The sequence below is a fragment of the Neovison vison genome, chromosome X (assembly GCF_020171115.1).
Source record: "Neovison vison isolate M4711 chromosome X, ASM_NN_V1, whole genome shotgun sequence".
Classification (NCBI taxonomy): Eukaryota; Metazoa; Chordata; class Mammalia; order Carnivora; family Mustelidae; genus Neogale; species Neogale vison.
Genome location: NC_058105.1, coordinates 115,697,207 through 115,724,401, shown reverse-complemented (window position 1 = coordinate 115,724,401; position 27,195 = coordinate 115,697,207). Strand labels below are relative to the sequence as shown.

Genomic DNA, 27,195 nt, shown 5'->3' with positions numbered 1-27,195 from the left:
GTATATTTTTATACAATGTGGCCAAAGAATGAGTACAGACGAAAAAGAATAGTTTAAAAGTGAGGCAAATGTATTTATCCTCTCTCATCCCACCATTATGCCTTCCAGCCAAAAAACTGAAGAGCTTGGCAGATTGTACATATGCAAATATTATGTGAAATACTGGAAAAGGTTAGGAAATGCTAATCATGCTTTACTCTCTTAGTCTGAAATGTGTAAAAGTCAAAAATAAGAATAACGTACAATATGGATCTCATCAGAACAAATCAGACAAAGGAGACTGTTAGCTTGCATTTCAGCAGGAATTGTTTTCAAAATAACTTCTAAGGTTCTGGTATGAGATTATCACTAAAATCATCTTTCTGGTTTAAAAAGGATGAACAATTCAAACCAGTAATTCTGAAACAAGATTTCATGATTTCTAGAGTATTTGCAAGTATTTTAAGGGAAATTCTCAAATGTTAAAAATAAGACTATTTTACTAAATAAAAATTTCATTTTAAGCAACTTTATTTAACAGATTGTTTTGTTGGAATGGTATGTTACAACAATGTACATTTCCAGGTTGCTGTTTGATACCTTTGAAGAAAATATAAAATACGTTAAAAAAATGCTTTGAGTCCAGCAGGAGATCATCATGTACAAGTACACTAGAACTAAAAATATTATCTGTGACTGACGATATGCTACCTTGAGATTACTAGGAAATAACATCTACTGACATCTTCCTACGCAGAAATGAAATATACATATGAACACTGGGAGAAAAGAATTCCTCACAGAGAATAAGAGCCTGAAATAACAGGAAAGGAGGAGGAAAAGAAAGGGTCCAGAGGCCTGGTGTACTAATTTGGAGACCAGGCTGTAGGAAAGAGCAAGGACTGCATTTTTTTTTTTTAACCACCCTCAAGTTCCCACAAGTATATTTGCCTTCCAAACTCCCTGAAATCAGCAGTGGTTCTCCTGCCCAAAGTATATAGGAGTCCCATGAAGCTGCTGAGGATGAGGCATGAGAAACCTCTCTTGAATTTTAGTTCAGATACCATCAAATTGTTCAGAATCCAAAGAATCTTCTATGCAATCACATTGAAACAATAAGAAACAAGCATTTTATATTCTTAATAAGGAATGTATATAATCCTTACCAATATGACAGGATTAAGAATCAGCTCCTCATTTATCCTAAGGAAATATCAGAGATGTGCATAAAGACTTATGTACAGTGATATTCATCATACTCATTATACTGAAAAATAGAAAACAATCTAAATGACCAACAGGGGACTGGTTAAATAAATCATAACACATCTATTCATATGTAGGAATACTATGCAATGGTTAAATAAGGGCCTCAAAAAATTAATGATGCAAAAATATGCTTGTAATATATTAAATTAAAAAGGATACAAAACTATATAGCATGACCCAATTTTGTGCCCCCCCAACATGTGTGCATGTAACTGGCAAAACATATATCAAATCTTATCAGCAGTTACCTGGGTCATAGGATTTTCTTCTTGTATTTTCAAAATTACATGCATTTATTATTTTTTATTTTTATAATGAGGAAAAAGTATAATCGATATAATAGGAAAAATCCATTACTTCTAGTTAAGTTGCCCTTATGGGTTGCTTTGCTATTCCTCAAGCAACTAAAGGCCTGCTAGTACTCAAGACTGTTCTATTTTCTAGACTAGGGTAGAAATGACCTCTGGTTATATCTATGTTTTTAAGTTTTAGAGGACCCTTTCAGAAGCTTTTTTTGCCTGTATGGTCCTGTGATTGTGGCCTCAGAAAACAGATACATTTTAGGCCTGAATCCACCTTATGTTTTTTTGGAGTGTACCCCTAAGGGGAATTCTGCTTATGAAACAGGAATATGTTGAGGTAAGAATAAAGAAATGAAAACACAGTAGCCAAAATTAAATCTGCATTGTGAATAGCAAATATTAGAATCGACACTGCAGAAAACGGAATCATGCCACAGAGGACAAACTTGAATAAATGAAAAAAAATGAAAGAAAAGTTTAAAAAACTATGGAGGACAGACACAGAAATAATCTATGAATAACAGATGTTCCTAAAGAAAAAAAAAACAGAGCATTTTAATCAATCAAAAGTATAAGAAAACTTTCCAGTTCTGAAAAAAAAAAATACCTGAGACTGGAGACTGAGAAGGTTCAACAGAGATCATCAACACCAAGACATGTCCTGGCAAATGTTTTTAAATTTCAAGGATAAAGATATAATCCTATAAGCATACAAGCAGAAAAAAATAGGTTATTTTCAAAAGGAACTAAAATCAGAATGACCTCAGATTTTTCCTCTGCAACAATAAAATGCCAGAAGACAATGAAGTAATGACTTACAGAGAGTTGAAAGGGAAAAGTTATGATCTAAGAAATGTATACCTTGTCCTAGTTTTTCATGTACAAAGGTCACAGGAAATTATTCTTAGATCAGCAAAGTCTTATAAAAGTTCACCATCCTGGTAGTATCTTTTTTTCATAAATTGTTCAAAGGTATGTCCTAGACCATTGAAAGAGAATCAAAATAAGAACTTAAGAATACTGAGGTAGGGAAGAACAGGTGAAGTATACTGAAATCAACCTAGTATCTACAAACAAATGAATAAAATAATTAAACCCATTAATGGAGAAAGGGTCAATAACGAAGAGTAAATAGTTGATGTAAGTATATAAACAATACAAAACTTAGGAAGTTAAAGGTAAGATTTGTAATCTCAGCCTAAATTAATGTAGACCCAAATAGAAGAGGTAGTGGAAGAAGGGAGAAAAGATTCTCAATTCTCTCTTTCCTAAAAGGATTATCTAAAAACCACTATTTTTGTAGTTAGCTAATAAATATAAATTTTGGAACGTTTTGAGAAACCATATGATAACCAAAACTTGTATTTATTTATTGCAGTCCAAATCACTAGAAAAGATAGTAACTTGCAAAGGCTATAAAAACTACTTTTTGACAGCATCACATTCAACCTTAAGAACATGAGGTAGGTATAATCACCCCTATTTTACAGATGAGGAAACCAAGGCTCAGCAAAGTTAGTGAATGGCAAGAGCGAAACTCAAACCCAGGTCTTTCTAGCTCTGTAATTCTTTCTTTAGTATTTCATAACCTCCTCAAACAAAACAACCCATATGTCAGAAGAAAAAAAGAAACAAACCACAAAGAATTAAAAACTTAAGATAATAGAAATCATTTCAAAAGAAATAATGTAAGAAATGTAAAGTTTAAAGTATCTAATATAAATAAAGTGTTTTACTGGAATTTGATGCTATTACAGAATTACTGACATTTTTATGAGGTATGATGTTATGGTGGTTATGTGTTTGTAAGTCTTCATCCTTTAAGAAATATAAATGAAATATTTACATCTGAATTTATGTATCTAGGATTAGCTTCAAAATAATCCACTGGAGGGTTGGGGAGAGAATGTATGTATGGGAACGAGGAGAGTACAGATAAAACAAGATAGGTGAACCATGAGAGACTATGGACTCTGAAAAACAGTCTGAGGGATTTGAAGTGGCGGGGGGGTGGGAGGTTGGGGTACCAGGTGGTGGGTATTATAGAGGGCACGGCTTGCATGGAGCACTGGGTGTGGTGAAAAAATAATGAATACTGTTTTTCTGAAAATAAATAAACTGGAAAACAAAACAAAACAAAACAAAACAAAAAACAAAAAAAACACAAGATTGGCCATGAGTTGACAATCTTTGAGGCTGGGTAATGGGAATATGGTAGTTCATTATACTATTCTCTCTATACTATTCTGCACTATGTGTTTGAAATACTTTGATATTAAAATCTTCAAGAGTCATAGGTTATATTTTTTAAAAGGTTAAAAGGCCCATACAATTATTTACTGCTTTGAAGAGAAACGCAAAACAGGTTAAGACTAGAAAAGCATAAAGAAAAAGAAAGAGTTTGTAATATTAAGGCCAAAAATAAAATGAAAGGCAAAAACCTAAAGCCAATTAAAAAGGTCATCTGATTTGGACTAAAAATGTAATTAGTACTTAATACATATAGTGACAATAATTGCTATCACTTACTAAGCAATTACCACATACCAGGCAAGTGTTAAGTACTATAGATCACCTTTGATGCCTCTAACAACTCTGTGAGGCCTTATCACTAATTTACAAATGAGGAAATTAAGCCAAGATGGGTATGTCAATCTTTTTAAGCACTATATCCTCAGCCCCTAGCAAAATGCCTGGCACAAAGTAGGTGCTCAATAAATATTTGTCAAGTAGATAAAAGAGTCTAATATTGTGCTTAAGGCTAATAAACAGGGCCTAAATTCAAACCCAAGTCTGAATCTAAAACCCCCACTCTTGGTCACATTTAAATCTTTTAATAATGATATTTCTTAGAGTAAAAATTTTTTTCCTTCTATGTTTCACTATTTTTCAGATCTTCTACAATTAATGTTATTTTTTCAAAAAAGTCATTAAAAACATTTAATCATAGACTAACCACAAAACACAAAAGATGTTTTGGGGACTATAACATGAAATGAACAAACACAAAACAGGAAGGGAAACTTAAGTACACTAGTATCAGTTAGCACGATGAATTGAAATAAGGACAAAGCATGTGAAGTAATTTATACTAGATCAGGTAGATATTGAATTTATAATGTAAAAAGAATATGGGTTCTTTCCATGTATCTATGAAAAATTATAAAGAGTATGTCTAGACCATAAAGTAAATCCAAGTCTTCAAAGCAGGAACTGTACAGATCATATTTTCTGATCATGATAAAGAACATGAAAAAAGAAATAAAGCACTCATTCAGAAATTAATATTTTTATAAAAACCCCACTAGCTCAAGGAACTAATAACCACAGCCATCACTTATGCAATGCTTATTTTGTTCAAAATACAGGGTTAGCCATGTTACATATATTCTTTCATTTAATCCCAATTAATCATTAATAAACCATGAGGTGTGTTATTATGTATAGCAGGGAAGAAAAAACTGAGTAATTTTTCCAAGATCACAGAGTTATTAGGTTTGCAGATAAGATAACCGAATCCATGTGTGAATCCAAAGCTCATACTCCTACACAGAAATGCTGTTAGAATTCATGTATAGACATCTACCTTTGTTCATTTTCTAAAATTTTGTAATCAAAAGTAGAGAAAGCTAGAGTCCTCCATAACAGAATATGTTCTGAAAGTGTCCATTTGTTAAATACACTACTCTAAGAGGGTAATGGTTCATTTTTCTAACATATTCTTGTTCAGACATAGTATTTCAAATTGCATAATCTCCTGAAAGCAATCCTTCTGAATATATTCACACTCTCAATCAGGCATTTAAAGAAGGAAGAAACCGTAAAATTAGATAAACAAAGTAGGGAATATAAGGTAAACATGATTTGCCAGTAAATTTATTTCTAAAAAGCAGTGTGACTGTAGAAAAGTCACTACTTTCTAATACTTATCTGCAATCCATAAGAGTTAGATGGAACCTTGGGCAGCATGGACTTGCAAGTTTGCCACAGGACTGTGGGCAAGTCCTTAAGCCTCTCTTGAGTTGTGGTTTCTTCATGCATAAAATATGTGGTTATCTAAGAACTCTTCCAGCTTGAGAATGTTATAATCTTAAACTTTAAGGATTAAAGTTATTAAAGATTTTCTAGGGTTTTCACACCCGAGGAAATTAATGATTCTGTGTTTCAAGCTGTTTTTATGTTTTTTTTTCTTTTTTAGGAGAGAGTGTGTGTGTTTGTGTAGGTGCACGCACACACATGCATGGCGACACACAAAGGGAAGGACAGAATCTCAAGCAGGGGGGCGCCTGGGTGGCTCAGTGGGTTAAAGCCTCTGCCTTTATTCCTTGAGAATAAACTTTAACTTTCTCCAAAAGGATTGTGAAACTGCAAGAAAACCCATTAGCCCAGTGGTTTGTATTCTCCAACTCATTCAATAGTCTTTGGCACTATCAGTCTTTTGTCTTAAAGTTTCTCATCAACTACTGTTGTGATTCATAGCCTTTCTTTCTTTTTTCAAAAGACCATTTCTTGGGGCGCCTGGGTGGCTCAGTGGGTTAAAGCCTCTGCCTTCGACTCAGGTCATGATCCCAGGGTCCTGGGATCGAGCCCTGCATCGGGCTCTCTGCTCAGCAGGGAGCCTGCTTCCTCTTCTCTCTCTGTCTGCCTCTCTGTCTTCTTGTGGTCTCTGTCTGTCAAATAAATAAATATTTAAAAAAAAAAAAAAAGAATCTCAATCAGGGTCCACACCCCAGGGCAGAGCTCAAGGATGCAGGCTCAATCTCAAAACCCTGAGATCATGACCTGAGCAGAAATCAAGAGTTGGACACTTAACTGAGCCATCAGGTGCCCTTTTTATTTTATTTCTAATTTCTTCTTTCCTATCTGCATTCAAAATACAGTTTTATCTATATCCTTCAGTGGTGCCTGCATACCCAAGTGTAAACAAGGTTAATGTCAAAGAATGATTATATAAATGTTGTTACCTGAAAGAGAATGAAGATAAAGAGAATAAAACATTGTTTTTCTGTAAAGAGTAAGGAACCTAAAGCAATTTTATAATTTTCCAACCCAATTTTACTATTCTTTTAAGATTTTAAGTAATTTCTATATCCAACATGAGGCTCAAAACTTACAACCACAAGATCAAGGGTTGCACGCTCCACTGACGGAGCCAGCAAGGTGCCTCCAACTTTACTATTCCTATTCCACCAGTTTTGAAAACTAAGTGTCAACTTTTTTTTTTTTTAAAGCTCCTCTATATACTCCCAAACCTATTCCGACCTTCCTAATACCAATAAGTCCCAGCTCTTAGTACTCTAATGGAGTTGGTAGTATTTTCCAAACCTGTCTGATTATCAGAATCACCTAAGATTCCTGGTAGTGATACATTATGGGGCCTTATCCAAAACTGAATCAGAAGTCCTAGAAGCCCCATGGTACTATTTCATTTTTTAAACAGGTACTTTAGATGATTCCTGTGATTAGATAAGTCTGGAAAATCACAGTATAAAGATCATGGGCTTTGGAGTCTGACATATTAAGCTTCAAAACCTGACTTTGCCCTTTATTATAGGTGTGACTTTGGGCAAGTTACTAAACAGGAGCCTCAGTTTTCTAATCCACAAGATTTGGATACTAGTTACGTTGGAGGTAGTGGTAAAGTTCATTGTCTTGGGTGTTGAGTGTTAGTTTCTCTTTTCTCCTGCTCGCCTTGCCAGAGGAAATGACGAAGACAAATATTTGAGGGGATTCTGATGAGTCTCTTATCCTAATGGGTCCACTTCCATTTTGAGAGCTAAAAAATCTGAGTACTAGATATCTCTTTAATGCATTAATTGGTTTGGCTAATTTAAGAGTCTAAAGAACAAGTCTAATGATTTCTTCTGGTTTCCAGGGGCTTACTAAAGCCCTCCTACCTAAAACAGATATACCATGATGATAGGCTTCAAAGCCAAAGCTTTTGTTGTGACTGTGGCAAAATGACCTGAATCTCGTTTCCTCATTGGTAGACCAAGTGGTGCTTGCATGTCTGCTGAACTGAACCCAACATGTTACTGATAATGTAATGGTTAACAATCACTTAAAGTTATATAGTCTTCTAAAGACCCTTACGGGAGCACCTGCATGGCTCAGTGGGTTAAGCCTCTGCCTTCAGCTCAGGTCATGACCCCAGGGTCCTGGGATCGAGCCCCACATTGGGCTCTCTGCTCTGCAAGGAGCCTGCTTCCCCCTTTCTCTCTACCTACTTGTGATCTCTGTCAAATAAATAAATAAAATCTTAAAAAAAATAAAGACCCTTATGGACGAAAAGAAGACAGCAATAATAGCCTACAAGTAGTAAGCTGAGACAGAATGGGATCTGCTCAAATACGTAATAAATCAGAGCTTAACATCCAAGCAAAATTCCTATTTGTGCACTATCAACTGGATCTTAACACAAAGCATTTTAGACAAGTTTGGAGTTGAATTTACTTAGAAAAGCACAATCCAAATGACTCACTCATTAAAAAAAAACATGTGTATACATATTTAAAAATTACCAAAGGTATAAACATAACCTGGCAACAAGATTTATTTCTGAAAAAATAGTCAAAGATAAAGTTCCTAATTATAGCTCCATGATTAATCCTAGCTGCACATGTATTAAGCATAAATACTATTAATAAGTGCATTTTACTAAAAATTGGTAGTATTAATTGTCCAGATAAACTATAAAATAACTAAAAGAAGCTTAAGAAATTTTAAAAAAACTAAAAATCTGGGAACGTTCATTTAAGACAGGTTATCCTCAATTCTTAAATATAAACAAGAAAAAAAGAAACCTTAAATCTTATTTGAAGTAATTTAAAGAACCATAGCTTTTCTCTCAATTTGTTCAAATTTCTAATGCAACTAATTATTAAATTTATTTCTTGCCCTTTGATTATGTTAATATCCCCAAATTTACAACTTTTGAGTAAGATTTTTTTCCATTACCATTTTTTAAAGATTTTATTTATTTACTTGAGAGAGAGAGAGAGAGAGAACATGAGCAGTGGGAGGGGCAGAGGGAGAGGCAGACTCCCCGCTGAGCAAGGAGCCTGATGCAATTCTTCATCCTGGAACTCTGGGATCATGACCTGAGCCAAAGGCAGACACTTAACCAAATGAGCCATCCAGGTACCCCTACCATTTCTAACTAGTTGATTTCTGAATATATTTTGTATAATACCACCTTATGAGACTATCAGTAGTTTTAAAGAATCTTTTTAGTGGCATCCTTAGATTACCTAAGCAGATGATTATATCATTTATGAACAGTAATCTTTTACTATTCTCTTGAATACTCTGATTTTGTCTAATTGCATTAGCAAATTCTTTCTAGAGTGTAAAAGAAAGATGAAAACAGCAGGCAAAGTTTTAATGAGATTGACTTAAAAATATGTCCCCATCAAGCATGATGCTGGCTCTTGGTCTGAGACTGCTTTTAATAACATTAAAGACATGCCCTTTTATTCCTGTTTTACTGTTTTTAACTGAGAATAGACATTGAATTTTATCTAGTGCTGACTTCTTTTATCTTTATTTTTATTTAAAAATTTTTTAAAAATTTTATTTATTTATTTGACAGAGAGAGAGATCACAAGTAGGCAGAGATGCAGGCGGGGGGGGGGAAGCAGGCTCCCCGCTGAGCAGAGAGCCTGATGCGGGGCTCAATCCCAAGACCCCGAGATCATGACCTGAGCTGAAGGCAGAGCCTTAACCCACTGAGCCACCCAGGCACTCCTTCTTTTATCTTTTAAATTGATTATAATTGATTACAGATTTAGGAGGTTGGAAAAATAAGAGGCCACATATAACTTTAACCCAGTGATTACATATTACATAACTTCCTGTCAAAACCTGGAAATTTGTACTAGTACAAAGCCCAGACCTTATTCATATTTCACTAGTTTTACAGGTTCTTGTGTGTGTTCTATGAAATATATCACATTATAGGCTCCTATAGCTACCACCATTATAAAGATACTGAACAGTTCATCACCACCAGGATCTTGTGTGCTGCCCTTGTATAACCACACCCACCTCCCCCCCACCCCTTTCTTTTTATTAACATATAATGTATTATTTGCCCCAGGGGTACAGGTCCCCTGCCCCTTTCTAACATGATCAGTGGTTGCCTGATCTTGTTTCCATTTCTACAATTTTGTCATTTTAAGAATGTTAATGGAATCAAACAGTATTTAACATTACTTATGGAATATGAATTCCCTTGAGATTCATCCAAATTGCTTCATGTATCAATAATCCATCCCTTTTAGTTGCTGAGTAGCATCCCAGTGTGGATGTGCCACAGCTTGTTTAACCATTCACCCACTGAATGACACTTGGTTTCTAAGTTTTGGATATTACAAACAGAGCTATGAAAATTTGTGTACAGACTTCTGTGCGGACATTCGTTTTCACTTCTCTGGGATCGATGCCCAGGAGTATGGCCGTTGGGTCATACAGTAAGTTTATGTTTAGTTTTTAAAGAAACAGCTGAACTCTCTTTTCCAGAAAAGCTGCATCACTTTATACTTCCACTAGCAACGCATGAGAGAGCGGGTCTGTCTAGATCCTCATCAACATTCGATATTGCCACTATTCTTTATTTTGGCTGTTCTAATAGGTGTGTACTGATACTTCATCATGATTTTAATTTTAATTTCCCTGAGAGCCAACCATGTTAACATCTTTTCATATGCTTATTTACAATCCATATATCCTCTTCACTGAAATGTCATTCTTTTGTCTGATTTCTAAATGGATTGTTCAGCCCAAGTTACTGTTAAGTTTAGAGAGTTCTTTACATATTTACGTACAAACCCTGTCTCAGATACAAGTTTGCAAATATTTTTACCCAATCTGTAACTTGTCTTTTCATTGACCTAATAGGGTTGTTTTCCTAAAGCAAATGTTCTGAAAAGTCTAATTTTTCCCCTTTTATGGATTTTGTTTTTAGTGTCTGGTCTAAGACACTTCTTCATTTAGCCCAAAGTCCTGAAAGTTTCTTCTAAGTCTAAATTCTAAAAATTCTATATTTTACATTTAAATCCATGATACTTTTTCAGGGTTTTTTGGTGTGTGTCTCTTTATCAGATGGGGTTTTTTTCTTTTTAAATTTTAAATCCAGTATCGAGCACCTGGTGGCTCAGTGGGTTAAGCCTCTGCCTTTGGCTCAGGTCATGGTCTCATGATCCTGGGATCAAGTCCCACATTGGGCTCTCTCCTCAGCAGGGAACCTGCTCCCCTCCTCTCTGTCTGCCTACTTGTGATCTGTTTCTCAATAAACAAAACCTAAAAAAAAATGTGTTAAATCCAGTGTAGTTAATATACAGTGTTCTATCAGTTTCAGGTATACAATATTGTGGTTCAACAATTCTATACATTACTCATTGCTCATAAAGGTAAGTATACTCTTAATTCCCTCATGACACATTTGAATTATTTTCTGTATAATGTCTGTTGAGGTGCACTGTTTTACCCATGGATGTGTAACTGCTCTAAGCACCACTGTTGGAAAGGCCATCTATCTTTTTTCCATTGAACTACTTTTGCATCTTTGATAAAAATCAACTGGCTGTACTTGTATGGGTCTAATTACACATTCTATATTGAACTCATGACCCTGACATCAAGACCTGAGCTGAGTTCAAGACTTGGACACCTCAACCTGACTGAAGCACCCAGGAGCCCCTATGTGTTTATCCTTTTACCAATACCACAGAATTTTGATTACTGAAGTGTTAATTTTGATTACTGAAGCTTACAATTGGGTGGATCCTTCCACTTTATTTTTATCTTGTATTAGATATTTTAGTTCCTTTACCTTTTGAATTTCCAGGACTAGGCTGAATAGCCGTGGTGAGAATGGACATCCTTGACTTGTTCCTGATTTTAAGAGGAAAGCATTCAGTCTTTCACCATTAAGTATGATGTTATTTGTGGGGGTTTTTTTGTGTGTAAATATTATTTATCAAACTGAGGAAGTTCCCTTTTATTCTTAGTTTGATCAGTTTTTTAAATCTTATTTATTTATTTGACAGAGAGAGAGAGAGACAGCAAGAGAGGAACACAAGCAGTGGGGGAGGTGGGAGCAGATTTCCTGCTGAGTAGGGAGCCCAATGTGGGGCTCAATCCCAGGACCCTGGGATCATGACCTGAGCTGAAGGCAGATGCTTCATGACTGAGCCACCCAGGTGTTTCAGTTTGATGAGCTTTTATTATGAATGTTTAATTCAGTTTAATGCATTTTCTGCACTATTAACACGATGTGATTTTTCTTCCTTTTTAATATGCTGGAGTATATTGAATGATTTTTGAATACCGAACCAGTCTTACATCCTTGGAATAAAATCCATTTGGTCACAGTATATAGTTCTTTTCATATATTGCTTGATTTCTTTTGCTAATATTTTGTTGAGGATTCTATGTTTATGCTCTTGAGGGATACTGGTCTATAGCCTTCTTTTCTATAGTCTTTAGGTCTTTGTTTCAGGGTAATACTGACCTCATAAAGTGAGTTATGAAGTGTTTCCTCTTCTATCTTTTGGAAAAGACTGTATAATTCATACTATTCCTTTATTCTTAATATTCCAGATCCTTCTTCTAAAATTACTTTCTTCCTTGAAGAACTATCTGTAGTAATTATTTGAGGGTCTGAAAAGACTCTGACAAATATATAGACAAATTTGAGACTATTTTGAATGCACTTTCGTTCCTGAAGAATATTTTCGGTGGGTATAGAATTCTGGGTTGACAGTTCTTTTCTTTCAGCATTTGAAAAATGGTGCCATTTGCTTCTGGCTTCCATAGTTTCTAATGTGGTATCTGCTGTCATTTGAATCATTGTTCCCTTATACGTAATAGTTCATTTCTCTTTAGCTGCTTTCAAGATTCTTTGCTTTGCTTTTAGTTTAATTACAAATTTTTTAAAAATTGTGGTATAATACAACATAAAACTTGCCATCTTAAACACTTTTTAGTGTACAGTTCAGTGTGTTAAATATATTGACACTATTGAGTAATCAATCTCCAAAACATTTTCATCTTGCAAAATTGAAACTCCAAACCCATTAAACAAGTTCTCATTTCCAAAGGTTTGATTCTGAGGTGTCTGGGCCTGGATTACTTTGGGTTTATCTTGTTTGGGGTTCAGTTTCATGAATCTGTAGATTTTGTCTTTTGTCCAACTGGGCATGTTTAGGCCATTATTTCTTCAGGCCCACCATTTTTCTCCACTTTCTGGACTATGGTGACATGGATGTTAAATCTCTTGTTAATATTCCCCAGCCTCCTAGGGCTCTTTTTTTTTATCAGTTCATTTTTCCCCTCTGTCATTCAAATTAGGTAATTTCTGTTGCTCGATCTTCAAAACTACACTTTCCTGTTATCCCCACTCTTCTAGTAAGCCCATAAAGTAAATTTATTTCAGTTACTGTATCTTTCAGTTCTAAAGTTTCCATATTCTGTTTTATATCTTTTCTAAGATAATTTAATTTGTTTCAAATGTGTTTATGATTGCTCATGGAAGCATTTTTGTGATGGCTGCTTTAAAATCCTTGTCAGATAATTGCAACATCTGAAGCATCTTTGTGTTGGTAGCTGTTGACCTTTTTCTGATTCACGTTGTCATTTTCCTGGTTCCTAATACAGTGATCTTCAACTGTATAATGGACAATTTTGGAGAGAAAACCTGGATCCTGCTTAATCATTTTTTAAAGATTTTATTTATTTGACAGAGATCACCAGTAGGCAGAGAGAGAAAGAGAGAGAGAGAGAGAGAGAGGGAGGAGGAGGAGGAGGCAGGCTCCCCGCCGAGCACAGAGCCCAATGAGGGGCTCGATCCCAGGACCCTGGAATCATGACCCAAGCCGAAGGCAGAGGCTTTAACCCACTGAGCCACCCAGGCACCATCATTTTTTAGCAGGCAATCTACTCAGCGAAATGTAGTATAAGAGCAAGGTGAATGTGTATGTTCAGCTTCCTGCTGAGCCCACTGACACCACCCTGGCAAAAGTGGAACAATTACTCTTGCTTTTTTGAACAGCACTGAGATGGAAGTTCAGCTCCATTTTTGGTATCAATGGAAGTGGGACACCAAGCTGCACCATCACACTGCCTCTGAGTAGGGGTACAAGCTCAACTACCTGCTCAGTCACACTGCCAATAGGGAGAGAGAAAGCAGAGGGCTGACTTGTACTGCTTTGCTGCTATAAGGTAGAGTGGAAAGCTCAGCTTCTTTAAGGGCCCAACAAATAGGGAAGGGAAGAAGGGGAAGTGGAGTGTCAACCAGCCCTGCCATCCACCATTTTGTTCTACCTTGTAGATGCCAGATGCGAGGCAGGGAGGCTCAGCTGCCCACTGGGCCCCAATGACATCAGTAAAGAAGCGAAGCAGAGTTGACTAGCTCACCTCCAACCATCTTGCTCTGCCTTGTTGATTTTAAGTGAAGGTGTAAGCTCAGCTCCTGACAGAGGGCAAGGGGAGGTTTAGTGGGGACTACCTCAGCCTCACACCACCTTGGTAAGTTTCACTGCTTCCAGACTGGATGGAGACTCAACTGGCTCCTGGACTGCAGTGACACTGCCTTAGTGAGATCATCACCTCCTTCTGCAGGTGTGGCATGGGGAGGGGGGATGGGAAGATCAGATTCCTGCTCAACCTGCCAAAACCACCCAGCAGGGGAAAATCAAAGTGCTCTCAGCTTTTGCTAGGCAGGCAATGGGAGATTAAGGCCTTGATCTGCACAGTCAACATCAGTGAGTGGAGGAATTCAAGCACTGCCACTTGCTTCTTTGGAGTAGGGTGGGGATTTTCTATGGTGTTTGGCTACAGTAGGGTGAGTACGTCAAAAAAATTTACTATTGTTAGGCCACCCTTTCCTCATTCACTGTGTCTATTGGTGGTTCAGGTTGGGGCTTGTACAGGACCTGTCAAAGATATATGGAAGGCAATAAAAAAAAACCCACCACGGAACTCACTATTTGTGTCATTCCTTGAGTCCCAAAGTCTGTAGGGAGTCTCCCTTCTTCTTTCCATCTTTCACAATGTTCCTGTACTTGTTTGATGCGTTTTTGTCTAAGGAGTTTTAGTTGTAAAAGAGGACCTAGGAGGAATAGGGCTCCTCCAACTTGACATAACCAGAGGTCTCCTCCAAGTGATTAATTTTTGTGTTGAAAATAACATTTAGGGGGAGCCTGGGTGGCCTAGTTGGGTCTTCGTCTCAGGTCACGATCCTAGAGTCCTGGGATTCAGTCCTGCATCAGGCTCCCTGCTTGGTGGGGAGTCTGCTTCTCTGACCCTCTTACCTCTCATGCTCTCTCTCTCTCATTCTCTCAATTAAATAAATAAAAATCTTAAAAAAAAAAGATAATAACATTTAGGAGTGCCTGGTGGCTCAGTCATTAAGCATCTGCCTTTGGCTCAGGTCATGATCCCAGGGTCCTGGGATCAAGCCCCACATCAGGCTGCCCATTCAGGGTGGAGGCTACTTCTTCTCCCTCTGCCTGCTGTTCCCCCTACTTGTGCTTGCCCTCTGTCAAATAAATGAAATCTTTTTTAAAAAGGAAGAAAACAACATTTATTTGCTTTGTGTGTGTATGTGTGTTTTAAAAAGGAATTTTACTGGGTGTCAGGGGTAGTAATATTTACTTTCTAATCTTACACACTACGCTTAAAAATGCACTATGGAAAATGCTATAACATTATAGATCATAATTTTCTTCTGAAGTTCCAATTATATCTGTTTGTAACATTCCTGGCTAATTTAGATTGCTTCATGTTATTTTAACTGCCTGTCTACCTCAGTACTTTTAAACTATAATATTCCAAAGGAAATAATCCTATTTCATTCATCATCACCTAGTAATATACTTTACATGCTCAGAACAGCCAGGGGGGAAAAGTTTACTTTAAAACTCGTTTACAGGGGTGCCTGGGTGGCTCGGTCAATTGAGCATTTGCCTTCAGCTCAGGTCATGATACCAGGGTCTTGGGATGGAGCCCTATGTTGGGCTCCCTGCCCAGAAGACAGCCTGCTCCTCCCTTTCCATCTCCTCTCTCCCCTCAAAATGCACTCCTTCTCACACTCTCACATTCTCTCTCCTTCTAATAAATAAATAAAATCTTTTTTTAAACCCCTCATTTATGAGCTTTTTTTTTTAATAATCCAAAGGAAATCCCTTTTTTCTTTTTTTAAAATAGGCTCCACACCCAACATGGGGCTTGAGCTCATGACCTTGAGATCAAGAGTCACATGTTCCACTGACTTAGCCAGCCAGGTGCCCCAGGAAATCTTATTTTTAATTTGTCTGTGACATTCCTCTCTTCAAGTAATCCCCCCCTTACTGCTTATACCAATAGCCAGCAGGAACTTGAAGGAAAGGAGGCAAACATGCTTTGTTTTGCATCTTCCTACTTCTTTAAATGAAACACCTGTATATCTAACTTAAGAAATGGATTCTTGAAAAGAATTCATTTATCTATTGACTAGTATTTAATTTCTGAGAATCTAGACCTGTGGTTGATTGACTTTCAATTATTTCCTGTATATTTGCTTTAAATAAGAAACTCTAGAATAGTCTAACACTGAGGAGACTGTAATGAAAAATATCATTGCTTTGATTTTTGCTTTCTTGCTATAATTTTCTATAATTAACATTACTTCTTTGTTGTGTTCCTCTAGAAACTCTGCTCTGGCTGGGAAAAGAGGTGGTCCAGGTGATGAGGTAACATAAGGTATCTCCATAGAACACAGGGCTCTACTGACCCAGCTGGAAAATCAGTGTTCTAGGAAAAGCTTTAAATTTATCACATATAAAAAGAAAGAAATCTTTTGAAAGCACAGATTAAAACTAAGTTTTCTGAAGAACTATGTAGACAGTCCCTGACTTATGATGGTCTAACTTATAATTTTTCGACTTGACAATGGTGCAAAAGTGATGATTTAATTTCATCCTGTAGAAACCACACTTTGAATTTTTATCTTTTCTCAGGCTAGCAATATGTTGGTATGATACACTGTCATGATGCCGGGCAGTGGCAAGAATGGCATGTGACCATGAGGATAAACAACCAATACACTTAAAGCCATTCTGTTTTTCACTTTCAATCCAGTATTCAATAAACTACGTGTGATATCCAATACTTTGTTATAAAATAGACTTCGTGTTAGATGATTTTGCCTGACTCTAGGCTAACATAAGTGCTGAGCATGTTAAAGGTAAGCTATGTTAAGCCATGATGTTCAGTATGTTAGGTGTAATAAATGCATTTCCAACTTATGATGGAACATAATCCTATTTAAGTCAAGGAAGATTTGTACACAATATAACATAGATAAGGATCTTCTATTAAAAGCATTAATGCAAAAACTCCACTTAAGTCTCCAAATCAGTAAAAAATAAGCACAAGAATTAATTATGTATACAAATAGACAATAAGAACATGAAAAGTTCCTTAACATCCTTAGATATAAGGGAAACGCAAATCAAAATAACAATGAGATACCACTTCTTACACACTACAATGGCTATAATGAAAAAGACAGGAACAAGTGTTGATGAGAATATGGAGAAACTGCAACCCTCATACATTGCTGGTGGGAATATAAAACGGTTTAAGCAAGTCGGAAAACAATTTGTCGGTAATTCAAAATATTAAACATAGACTTACCATATGACACAGCAATTCAACACCTAGGTGTATACCCAAGAAAATCGAAAAAATATGTTCAAAAAAACTTGATACAAAATTTTCATAGCAGCATTATTCACCACAGTAAAAAAGTAGAAAAAACCCCAATGTCCACGAACTGACAAATGTATAAACAAAATGTGGTACATCCATATACCAGATTATTACTCAGCCATAAAAAGGAAGCACTGATACACGTTGTAACATGGATGAACTTTGAAAACATTGTTAAATAAATGATGTCACACACAAAGGCCATATATTATATGATTCCATTAATATCAAGTGTCCAGAATAGGCAAATATATAGAGAAGGTATATTATTGGTTGCCAGGGGCTGGGGGAAAGAAGGAATAGGGACTGACTGCTAATTAGGATGGGGTTTATTTTTGGGGTGATGAAAATGTTCTGGAATTAGATAGTGGTGATGGTTACAGAACCTTGTGAATATAAATAAATAAAGCCCACTAAATTGTATACTTTATAAGAGGGAATTTTGTGGTATGTAAATCATATCTCAATTTTTAAAAAAAGATTAGGGCTATTTAACCTAACAGGTTAAAAAAAAAAAGGGAAAAATCCCACCAAGGATCATGTAAACTTTCAAAAAATTTCCTTTTCTTATACTATAGCAAGATAAATGGTAACTTTTTCAGGTTGAGTAAGATCCTATTCTCTGACACTTTGAGGGAGTATCAAATAGAGTTTTCTGAAGAGATGCAAATATAAAGAGGTAATGATTTAATGAGGAGCAATTCAAAAACAGAGCACAGTTACCCAAACACATACCTAGAGATGTTAACTAATGTTAACATAGAGATGTCCAGATGGACAGCACCCCCATCCCTTTTCTAAATACTATAGTTTTTGTTTCAAATATTTGTAAGACAGCCGTTTAGAAATCCCAAAACATTTTCACATACAATGTCACAAATGCTGTTTTTCAGGCTAGCTCACAAAAGCCTATTTAACTCACAATGTATTTGGAGAGAGCTGAATCAATTTCACTTTTCTAACTCTACCTGTACATTCCTATAAAAATATATTCTCATGCAGACCACTGAGAACCTTTTCCCCTGTAGGAGATTTCATCTAGAATGAATCACCCACATGCTGTTCTCAACTCAAGTATGGCAGTCTAGCAGAAAGTCAATGGAATTTGCAATCTGAGACTTGGGTTTGAATCCTGCATCCCCTAATAACTAGTGGTACAACCATGAACAGCTTCTTTAACCTTTCTAGGCTTCAGTTTCCTCATCTGTAGGTTGAGAAGAATTATATCTACCTCACTCAAGTTGATATAGACAGTATCTAGTCAGAGAGGGCATTCAGTAAACATTTATCTACAAGATGCATCAATCCATTTTTCTAGTATTAATTAGCACATTATAATTAACAAAATGCAACATTTTTTGATAGCTAAATTTCCCCAGTGCTTGGTATTATCACTTGAATGAGAAATGTTACTATAAAACTAGCAAAACTATAGAAAGTGCAGAATGGTGATTTGAAGGGCACATACCATGTAGAAGGGCTTATAAAAAATCTTCAAGGTAGGTGAGGAACAAGACAAAGCTAATTTACATTTAATTTGAAAGAACACAGTATTTTTTCATTTAGAAAAAGCTTTAGCCTATTAATTTAAAAATACAAATAATAGAAGGCAGAGCTGAAAAAAACACTGGTATAGAAAAAGTCCAAATTGTAATAATCTTATAACCTTTAGAATTGTGCTGTTCAATGTGGTAGCCAATAGCCACAGGTGACTTTTTAAATTTAAAATAATTAAAATTAAATTTAAAATTCAGTTCCTCATTCAAACTAATCACATTTCAAGTGCTTCATAGCCACATGTAGCTAGAGGTTATTGAATGATGCCGATTCAGAAGTTATGGTGGTTTTTTTTTTTTTAAGTCAATCTTTCCTATTATTTTATATTGTTTTCAGGCTCCTAAATGTAAAAACTGAAATAATACTCTGAGTAACTGAGGTTTTTAGTACAGGTCCTACAAGATTTCTGGAGAGAAGTTTTCTCCCACAACACTGTATGTGAGATGCACTTCAACCTATTATATCAAAATCATCTTTTGCTTCAGGCTATCATTTGACATCTGCTTCTAACACACTTCAAATAACTGAACCAAGTTTCCTATAACAAGCTTTGTGGACCACAGGATTAGAGGCAAGCTCACAGAAACCTAGATGACCAGGTCAAGTTTGAAGACAAGATCATTATTATACAGAAGATTATAAAAATCAATTTACATGGTGGATTAAACATAACTAGGTATGTAAGATACCATGGGTATATTAGCTAAGGTCGGGAAATCTGATTTAAGTTATGCTACTGCTGTAATTCTATTTATACTAATAGACGAAAAGAATGACAGGAGGTATGAAAGAGCTTTTGGATTTACATATAAATATAGGGTAGCTAACAGTCAGGAAACTAGACTTATTTCATGGGGGAAAAAAAAATCCCACCAAAAAACTCCAAAAGACAATGTGGAGGCCTGACTCCATGTGGGACAGTAGGCTAGCCCCCTGTTCTTTAGCTTATTCACATTCCTTTCTAGTTGATACCTTCCAGAAAGGAAGGTAAATATGCACAGTAGGTAATGCCAGTGACTGAGCGATTTGGTCAATGTTATGTTGAAGCATAAAACACTGTTTATTAGTAGGTAATATGTCCAAATACCCCTGCCCCAGAGGTATGTGTATATGATGGGCAGAGATCACAAAAAGGGTGAGGATGCTATTTTGCATTATTTGGTAGGCTGCAAATGTAAACTGTTTTTTAAGATGGAGTAACAAGGTTCCCAAGTTAGAAAAGACTGCATCAATATATCACTCACCCTAGTTGTTTTCTAGTAACTGCAAGTTAGAAGCAATTAGTTTAAAAAGGAGAGTGGGAGAGACAGACAGACTGATGGCAGCATCAAGTCGCCAAATGATAAAAGAGAGTTTGTAATAATTATGAATTTGAAATGTAAGTTACAGAGCAAGTCAATGCAGAGGCCATTTAATAGGGGCAAATATTTTGATATTAAGGTAGAATACAATTTATTTTCAGAATATGGGATAAAAAAGTTATCTAAAACTTTCATTTAAATTATTATATTTAAATGTTTAGTCTATTATAAGATGGAAAATCATACATTTTAAAAGATTTCAATTCAAAATGAAACAAAAACTCTTGATAAAGAAAAAAGCTTTGATATAGTCAATTAAAGTAACAGCTCAATTGCAGGCAATACTGGATCATGTTACTATAGTTATCAGACTGCTCAAACTGTTCTGCAAAGCACTTGTGTCCTTTGAGACTTCAATAGATGGTTCATGAAAAAAGGGTTCTGACATCAAGTCTCAAATGCTGTGGGCTATATCCTTTCTGCAGATTCATCATGTATAATATCGCCTTAAAAGTGCTAAGAACTTATGAGGTAAAGACAGTGGTCAAATACTGTTTAACTCTGTAATTCCCAAATTTATTTGATTATGTCATGCTCCTTTGTTTTGTTTTTTGCATGGTGGAGATGGTTCCTGAGGCATAGACAGATACACCTTTAACATGTCCAGAAACTTCTCTGTTAAAAATACTGTATATCCTATTTCAAATTCTTGAAGTACAAATACCAAATAAAATATCAAATCCAAAGGAGTCTATTTTTAGACAGGAAAATCCAGTTACTCGTGGCATATTCAAATAAGCAAAATAAATGTGTTTAGAGTAATGGGGAGGGTTGTGCCATACTAATTTCTGTCTCTAAAAGTGAAATTAATAGAACTGATCCTAAAATATAAAAAGGTATGCACATTTTGTTTTGGTATGCTTTAGAAAGTAAATTAAAATTCTACTTATTAACACTATATATTGATTTTATCCATTTCTTCAAGGGGAGACTTCCTTCAAGAAGTTGACATCCAGGATACACCAGGTTTCATCAATCGTAAGATGCTATCATGTATGAAATATACGATCTTATATATCACTAAGAAGAAAAAAAACACTGCTAAACAATCACATCCTATAGACTGTGAGATGCCTCCCAAATTGACCAAAGTTTCCTTTCTTCCTTCTTCCACACGTATTCTTCAAATGTTTTTTATCTGTTTTCCCCTTTATAGATGATATTGAAGAGGGGAACAATACAAAAAGGGAGACAAGATTCACCTTACCCTTACAATTATATTCAGATATAATAATGGCTCTGTTTAAACAAATCAAACAAGTAATTTTTAATTGTTCTGCTTGATTCTGAAAAAAATTACTCCAGAGGAAAAACACAGAGCTTCCCCCAGACAATTCTATTAGAGAGATGATTCACTATATTATTTATTAAACACTGAAACCGTGCAGCAAACCACATACTTTACATATATCATCATTTCACTTAATTCTCACCACAACCCTATGAGGTAGATATTATTTCATCCCTATTTTACAGATCAAAATGTTGAAGCATAGAGACATTAAACAACTTGTATAAGATTACTAAGTTATTAAGTGGCAGAGCCAGGACTCAAACCCAGGACTTTATGGCTCCAAAGCTTATGTTCTTTAACACTTCCCCATATATCAAAATTATCTAAAAAAGTACCTTCTAAATTTTAAGGAGATAAGTAAAACTGAAATATTTGATTGGTAGTAACTAATGTATTTGCTTAAAATAAGCCAAATGTATAAAATAATAGTTACGTCTTATATGGATACATTTCATCCTGAATCTGCTTCAGAAAATGCATATTTTTGTTGTTGTTGTTGTTGTTTTTAACTCTACACATTTTATACCAACTAACATATACAGCTGTTTTACTTTGGTTTTATGTTGTTTGGTATTAAATTGATAAACTGGAATATATGAGATCAGCTAATTGTTCCAGATAATGATATAGGAAACTGTATCAAATCTGAAGTGGGGTAGAGGGAGACATTTAATGCCAAGTATAAAAATGCAGTTGGTTGTTTTTATTTTCTATTATGTGAATTGGGAAACTGCATGTATAATATATAGATTTGCACAATTGCATTCCAATGCTTTAAAACTTGTTATCCACCTAAACACATAAACTGAGCCTATCACACTCATGCATTACCAAGTGACCACCAAGATGTCACTGTTGTACACTGTAATCTGAATCACTGGGTCTAAAGCATCCAGTCTGCACTGGGAAACTGGTGCCCTTGACATCACCCAACATTCACAGCCTGTTATATCACACGTCCCTGAGTATGGAACTCTAGAGCAAATCTTGTCAATGATCACAATGGTATGAATGTTTCAATGTGTGATACATTAAAAAAAAAATCTTTACAACAATTCTGCAATTCAGACTTCTGATAAATGATCTGCTATATTTTTGCTCTATAATTACTGATTATCGCATCCTTGGTTGAGAGTGCACATCCCAGTTATGCCACTCTCCTTAAATAAAAGTAGAATATACTCATTGTGATTTCCAGAAACATACTAAAGAAAAGGCAGAGTCTGCCTATACTCGTTTCTTTAAAAGTTTATCCCTTTATCTTAATTTAAATGTACCAAAGAAGTTTCACATTTTGGATCAATCCAATAAGTACAAGAAGAGCTGCCAAAATAAAGCAAACTTCCCTAAATTTTAGTTTAACAAAAATTGACATCTTATATCATAATCACTGAAAACAGTGAAGTGTTCAGTAATGTGTCACAGTTACTATCGACAGTTGACATGTAACAATACCTGTCCTCTCCTCAGATCTTCACTTGGGGGAAAGAAAAAAACCTGAAAGGTGGTAGAAATGAAACAGGAAAAGGAAGAAACTTAATAAAACATTTTTTCAAAATCAATGATCATACTTTAACAGAATGTTTTTCCCTGCAGATAAAAATAAGAAACCTCATATCAATATTGTAGAAACAGTACAGAATCCAATATAATCTTTGATAAAAATGGATGCATATCCACTAAAGATGGTTTCCAACACAAGGGTCTCATTTTTTATAAAAAAATTTACATAGTTAATATTTTAATGTATTATGGGTACTTGCTATTTTAAAAGAATTCAAGGTAGCTATTTTTATACAGCACATTTTTATAAAGCAAAAATAACCTCGATTTTATTAAGGTTAAATTAATTAATATTGTTCTTATTTACATTTATCTTATTTACATTTATGAAAAAGTGTCATTTTAGGTCAGGCTTATGATCCAGTAAATGCAGTGGCGAGAAATTTACAGAATATTCACAATTCCTTGATACATGTTTTCTAAACAGTCAGTTACTCAATAACTCCTTAAAGAGTTGTGAATTCACCTGGACAATTTAGGACGCTATTTTGTTTTAAATCTTGTACTAACCTTGACTGCTTACATAGTACTTCCTTTATTATCCTAAATTTGCTTCTTTAAACATTTGGCCTAGTTCTAGCCTATCATGTTCTGACCCATGTTTGAGTTAACCACAAGGGTTTTTTTGTTTTGAGCACCATGAGACCCATGTGAGGTCTTAAAGGAGGAAGGCTATGTAAAGGAATGAAGAAACTGCCTGTACTTTCAGGGAGGTACTCAGGTCTTTTAAGACTGCTCGTATTTCAGTGTAAGATTAAAATGATAAGAACAGAAATAACATTGATAATCACCCTATTCCTGACCATAATTCATTCAGTGGACATCTACTGGGTCCAAAATATATATGCGCCAGGCACTGTGTTAAGTGCTGAGAACACACAGAAAAAAGGACTCTACTTTCAAGATTTCACAATCTACTAGGAACAAGACCACAAATGAAAATTCCTATCGAGACCATTTCTGAAACCTTTTAGTCTGGGGAGAAAAAAATTTGATGTATTTACTCACGTAAACATCTTTCAAAAAAAATGATTTTACTCTGGTAAAATATAATTACTTTCTAATAAGGCCTTACTGGGGAGGAGATAGCGTAATAGCAGGCATAATACTAAATCCAATATTAGACTTCTGAATGAAAATTCTCAACCTTTTCCTTACTAGCTTCAATTTCCAAAATTGTATCAGAAGTAATTTACTTGAAACAGATGAAGCACCAAAGGCAACAAAATATCTAAAAGCAATTTAAAAGGATCTTTTTAAAATTAATCCAGGCAACACCAGCTCCGTGTGACATATCTTATACCAAAATATCAAGAAAATTCTTTGAAAATGGCAAGTTGTGGAATCCTATCTGCCAGGTTCTGGAAACCATGACAGTAACTGAAATAACTAGGCTTTAACAAGTGAGACTGCTTATAATACCGTAACTGTTTCTAAAAAATACATGACCTCTAACTACTGGCTTATTTATTTATATTGTGAATTTTTCCACAAAGGATTTGAAGCAGCTACCCTAATATAAAGCAAAGCACAAGAATTATACCCACCCGGCTTTGAATTGTGCCTCTGCCATTTACTATTTATAATCTTTGTGCCCTTAACTTCGGAGATTCAGTTTCTTAATCTGTAATAATGAGGATCACAATCCTACTCTGTTGGGTCATAGAAAGGATAAAATGAAATAGCATGTACCACAGTATCTGGCATATAGTAAGTGCTAAATAAATATCAGTTTTGTGCCTTCCCTATTCAAATGTATGCTATGTAGAAAAACGATAAGGTGGAATTTTAAATGATTTTTTTAACACACTGTTACATGCCAAGCAGAAATGTGGACTGATTATGAGTAGCAAATGTTACTGTTTGCATGTAACAATCAGGCTCAAAGCAAATTCAATTTCTTTTCACAAGGTCAGCAATTTGAAAACCCATTTTATAAACCTTTTAGCTATGTTATTTAATGCAAATAAAATCTGAAGAAAAAGATGAATGAAAAGAGCCCATGTGCAAACTAATTTTCACACTATCCATTCAAAGGATGATTAAACATTCTAAATTCAATTTTCTTATAAAACATCTATACTATTAAACAGGCTAACACAATTTTAAACGTAATTCTGCCAGTCTTAAAACCGTGATTTCCTTTTTAAAATAGTTAGAAAAAAATCTATCAATATCTTTTCTATTATACAGTACCATTTAGTTTAGATTTTTAAAAAATGATCCAAGTCACAAAATACTAAGTACCAGCCGTAAGCACTATTACAACTCTGCTCACGTTAAGGAGAGCAAGTAAACATTTTATACAGCAGTAGAGGTGACTAGGAAAAAAACTGAAAAGCTATTTGAACTGATCCCCCTCCCCCTCCATTATACCCGGGAATGCAAGTGTCCCGCATCTCAGATCAAACTGAGCCTCGGTCTTACTGACGTAACCAGTAACCCTATCCACCTCTCACACTGCGGAGGCCGGCAGGGCAGCGGCTGCCGCCAAGTACACCACTCATCAGAGCCTGCCCCATTCCACCCCCGCGTTTCAGTCATGCTTTCCAGAAATGGGGTCACTCACTATTACACACACGCAACCTATCATCCTGTAATCCCCCAAAGTCCGCTGCGGGGACAGAAGACAGCAAAAAGTCAAGAAGGGAGAATCACGGACATGCCACCATCAGGAATTGATTTTCCACTCCGGAGAGGAGCGCTGATGCCCTAGCATGGGTCTTGCCTGGATTATTTTCGCAGACCCCGAGTTGGTGCTGGGACAGGGGCGGCTGCGAAAGCTCGATACTGTGCCGTGCCCGGGGAAATTGTTTTGCCGTCTTTGGGTTACTGTTTGGGCTTCTGGCATTCAATTAGGTGTCTCAGGGATGGTCACCGAATAGATCCTGGGGGAATAAAACCTGAAAGCCTTCCAGGGCAGCTACTGATGGCCTTGAAAATCACCCTCTCACCTCCAAGGACAGGAAACTCAAGTTAAAGCTCCTAAGGACTGGGTCCTGGAGCTCAGCGACCTAAGAAATGGGGGAGGGGGAGGACCTCAAGCTTCCACTTTCTCCTTTGCACCACCAGAAACCGCTGCGGCAGACAAACTGGGGGGAGGCAAAAACCATTGGCTGTCCTGCACCCCTTCCCGAAACCCCTGCAGGTCGCCAGTCCTGCCTTGGGCCGTTCCAGCCTCCACGCACCCGACTCACAGCACCAACTCCCTACCCTGGCCGGACTCGAGAGTCCCTACTCCCCAGTGAACCCAATCCATATCCCTCCCTTACACCCCAAAGTCGCCAGGGTCCAGGGAAGCCCCCAACCAGGCAGGGCCAAACTTCTCAACTCCTCTCCGGCCCCCGCTCCACTTCCCGCTCCCCCCCCCACGCAAAGTTGATTAAAATCGGCTTCTTGCAAAGCCCCAGCGCCCACTCCAAACCCCACGCGCCACCACACCACAGCCCCCCGAGCGAGGAAGGGGAGGTGAGGGTGCGGGTGGAACAGAAGAGCAAACAGACCAACCCCAACTACCCAAACCGGAATCCCAGACGGAGGGGAAACGCGAGCAGAAGAAGGGGCCAAGTGGCCAGCTCCAGGGAGGGGAGCTGGCCGGCGGGGGCGAGGGGAGGGGCGCGCCGGCCCCCGGGCGCCCGGCTGCACTCACCTCAGCGCTGTCGGACGGGCTCTCCACAGCCATCTTCTGCCACGGGTCCGCCAGCTGCGCCAGCGGCATCTTCCCCCCCGGCCCGCCGCCTTCACCGCCTCCTCCCTCCCCGCCCGCCCCACGGCCGGCCCCGCTCTGTCGCCACCCGAGCCCCACGACAGCAGCAGCGGCGGCGGCGGCAGTAGCAGCACCAGCGCCGGCTGCCCGGGAGAGGGCTCGGCGCCTACACCGACCCTCGAACGCCGCGCGCTTAGCTGGAGACGTCCGCACGCCGAGCGAGAGCCTCGCGCCGCTGCCCGGCACCCGGTCTCGCCCCTTTCTTCCTCTCCTCCTTCCGCCGCCGGGACTACAGCTCCGCCCCCCCCCCCGCCGGTTCCCGCGCCCGCTCCCAGCAGAACAGCGGCGGCCGCGCGCTCCCCGACTTCCGCTCACAACATGGCGCCTAAGCGATACCTGTCTCTCAGAGCG

The 27,195-nt window shown here is 37.1% G+C and overlaps 1 protein-coding gene across 4 annotated transcripts in view; it reads right to left on the bottom strand.

Annotated features, from left to right (window-relative positions):
- Positions 1 to 26,818, bottom strand: part of RPS6KA3 (ribosomal protein S6 kinase A3) — a 117,644-nt gene extending 90,826 nt beyond the window's left edge. Inside the window, exons 1-3 of one of the 4 annotated variants that reach the window (XM_044235664.1) lie at positions 2,412 to 2,527; positions 2,158 to 2,251; positions 1,146 to 1,246 (exon numbers count right to left, since the gene is read on the bottom strand). Coding sequence is in view for 1 of the 4 variants with exons in the window: in XM_044235668.1 (XP_044091603.1) it covers positions 26,728 to 26,796 (69 nt within the window). In the remaining 3 variants the exon portion in view is untranslated. Of the gene's footprint in view, positions 1 to 1,145; positions 1,247 to 2,157; positions 2,252 to 2,411; positions 2,529 to 26,727 lie in introns of those variants that run through there. The other 3 variants (XM_044235663.1, XM_044235665.1, XM_044235668.1) reach the window with 3 other exon arrangements.
- Positions 26,819 to 27,195: the final 377 nt, after the last annotated feature.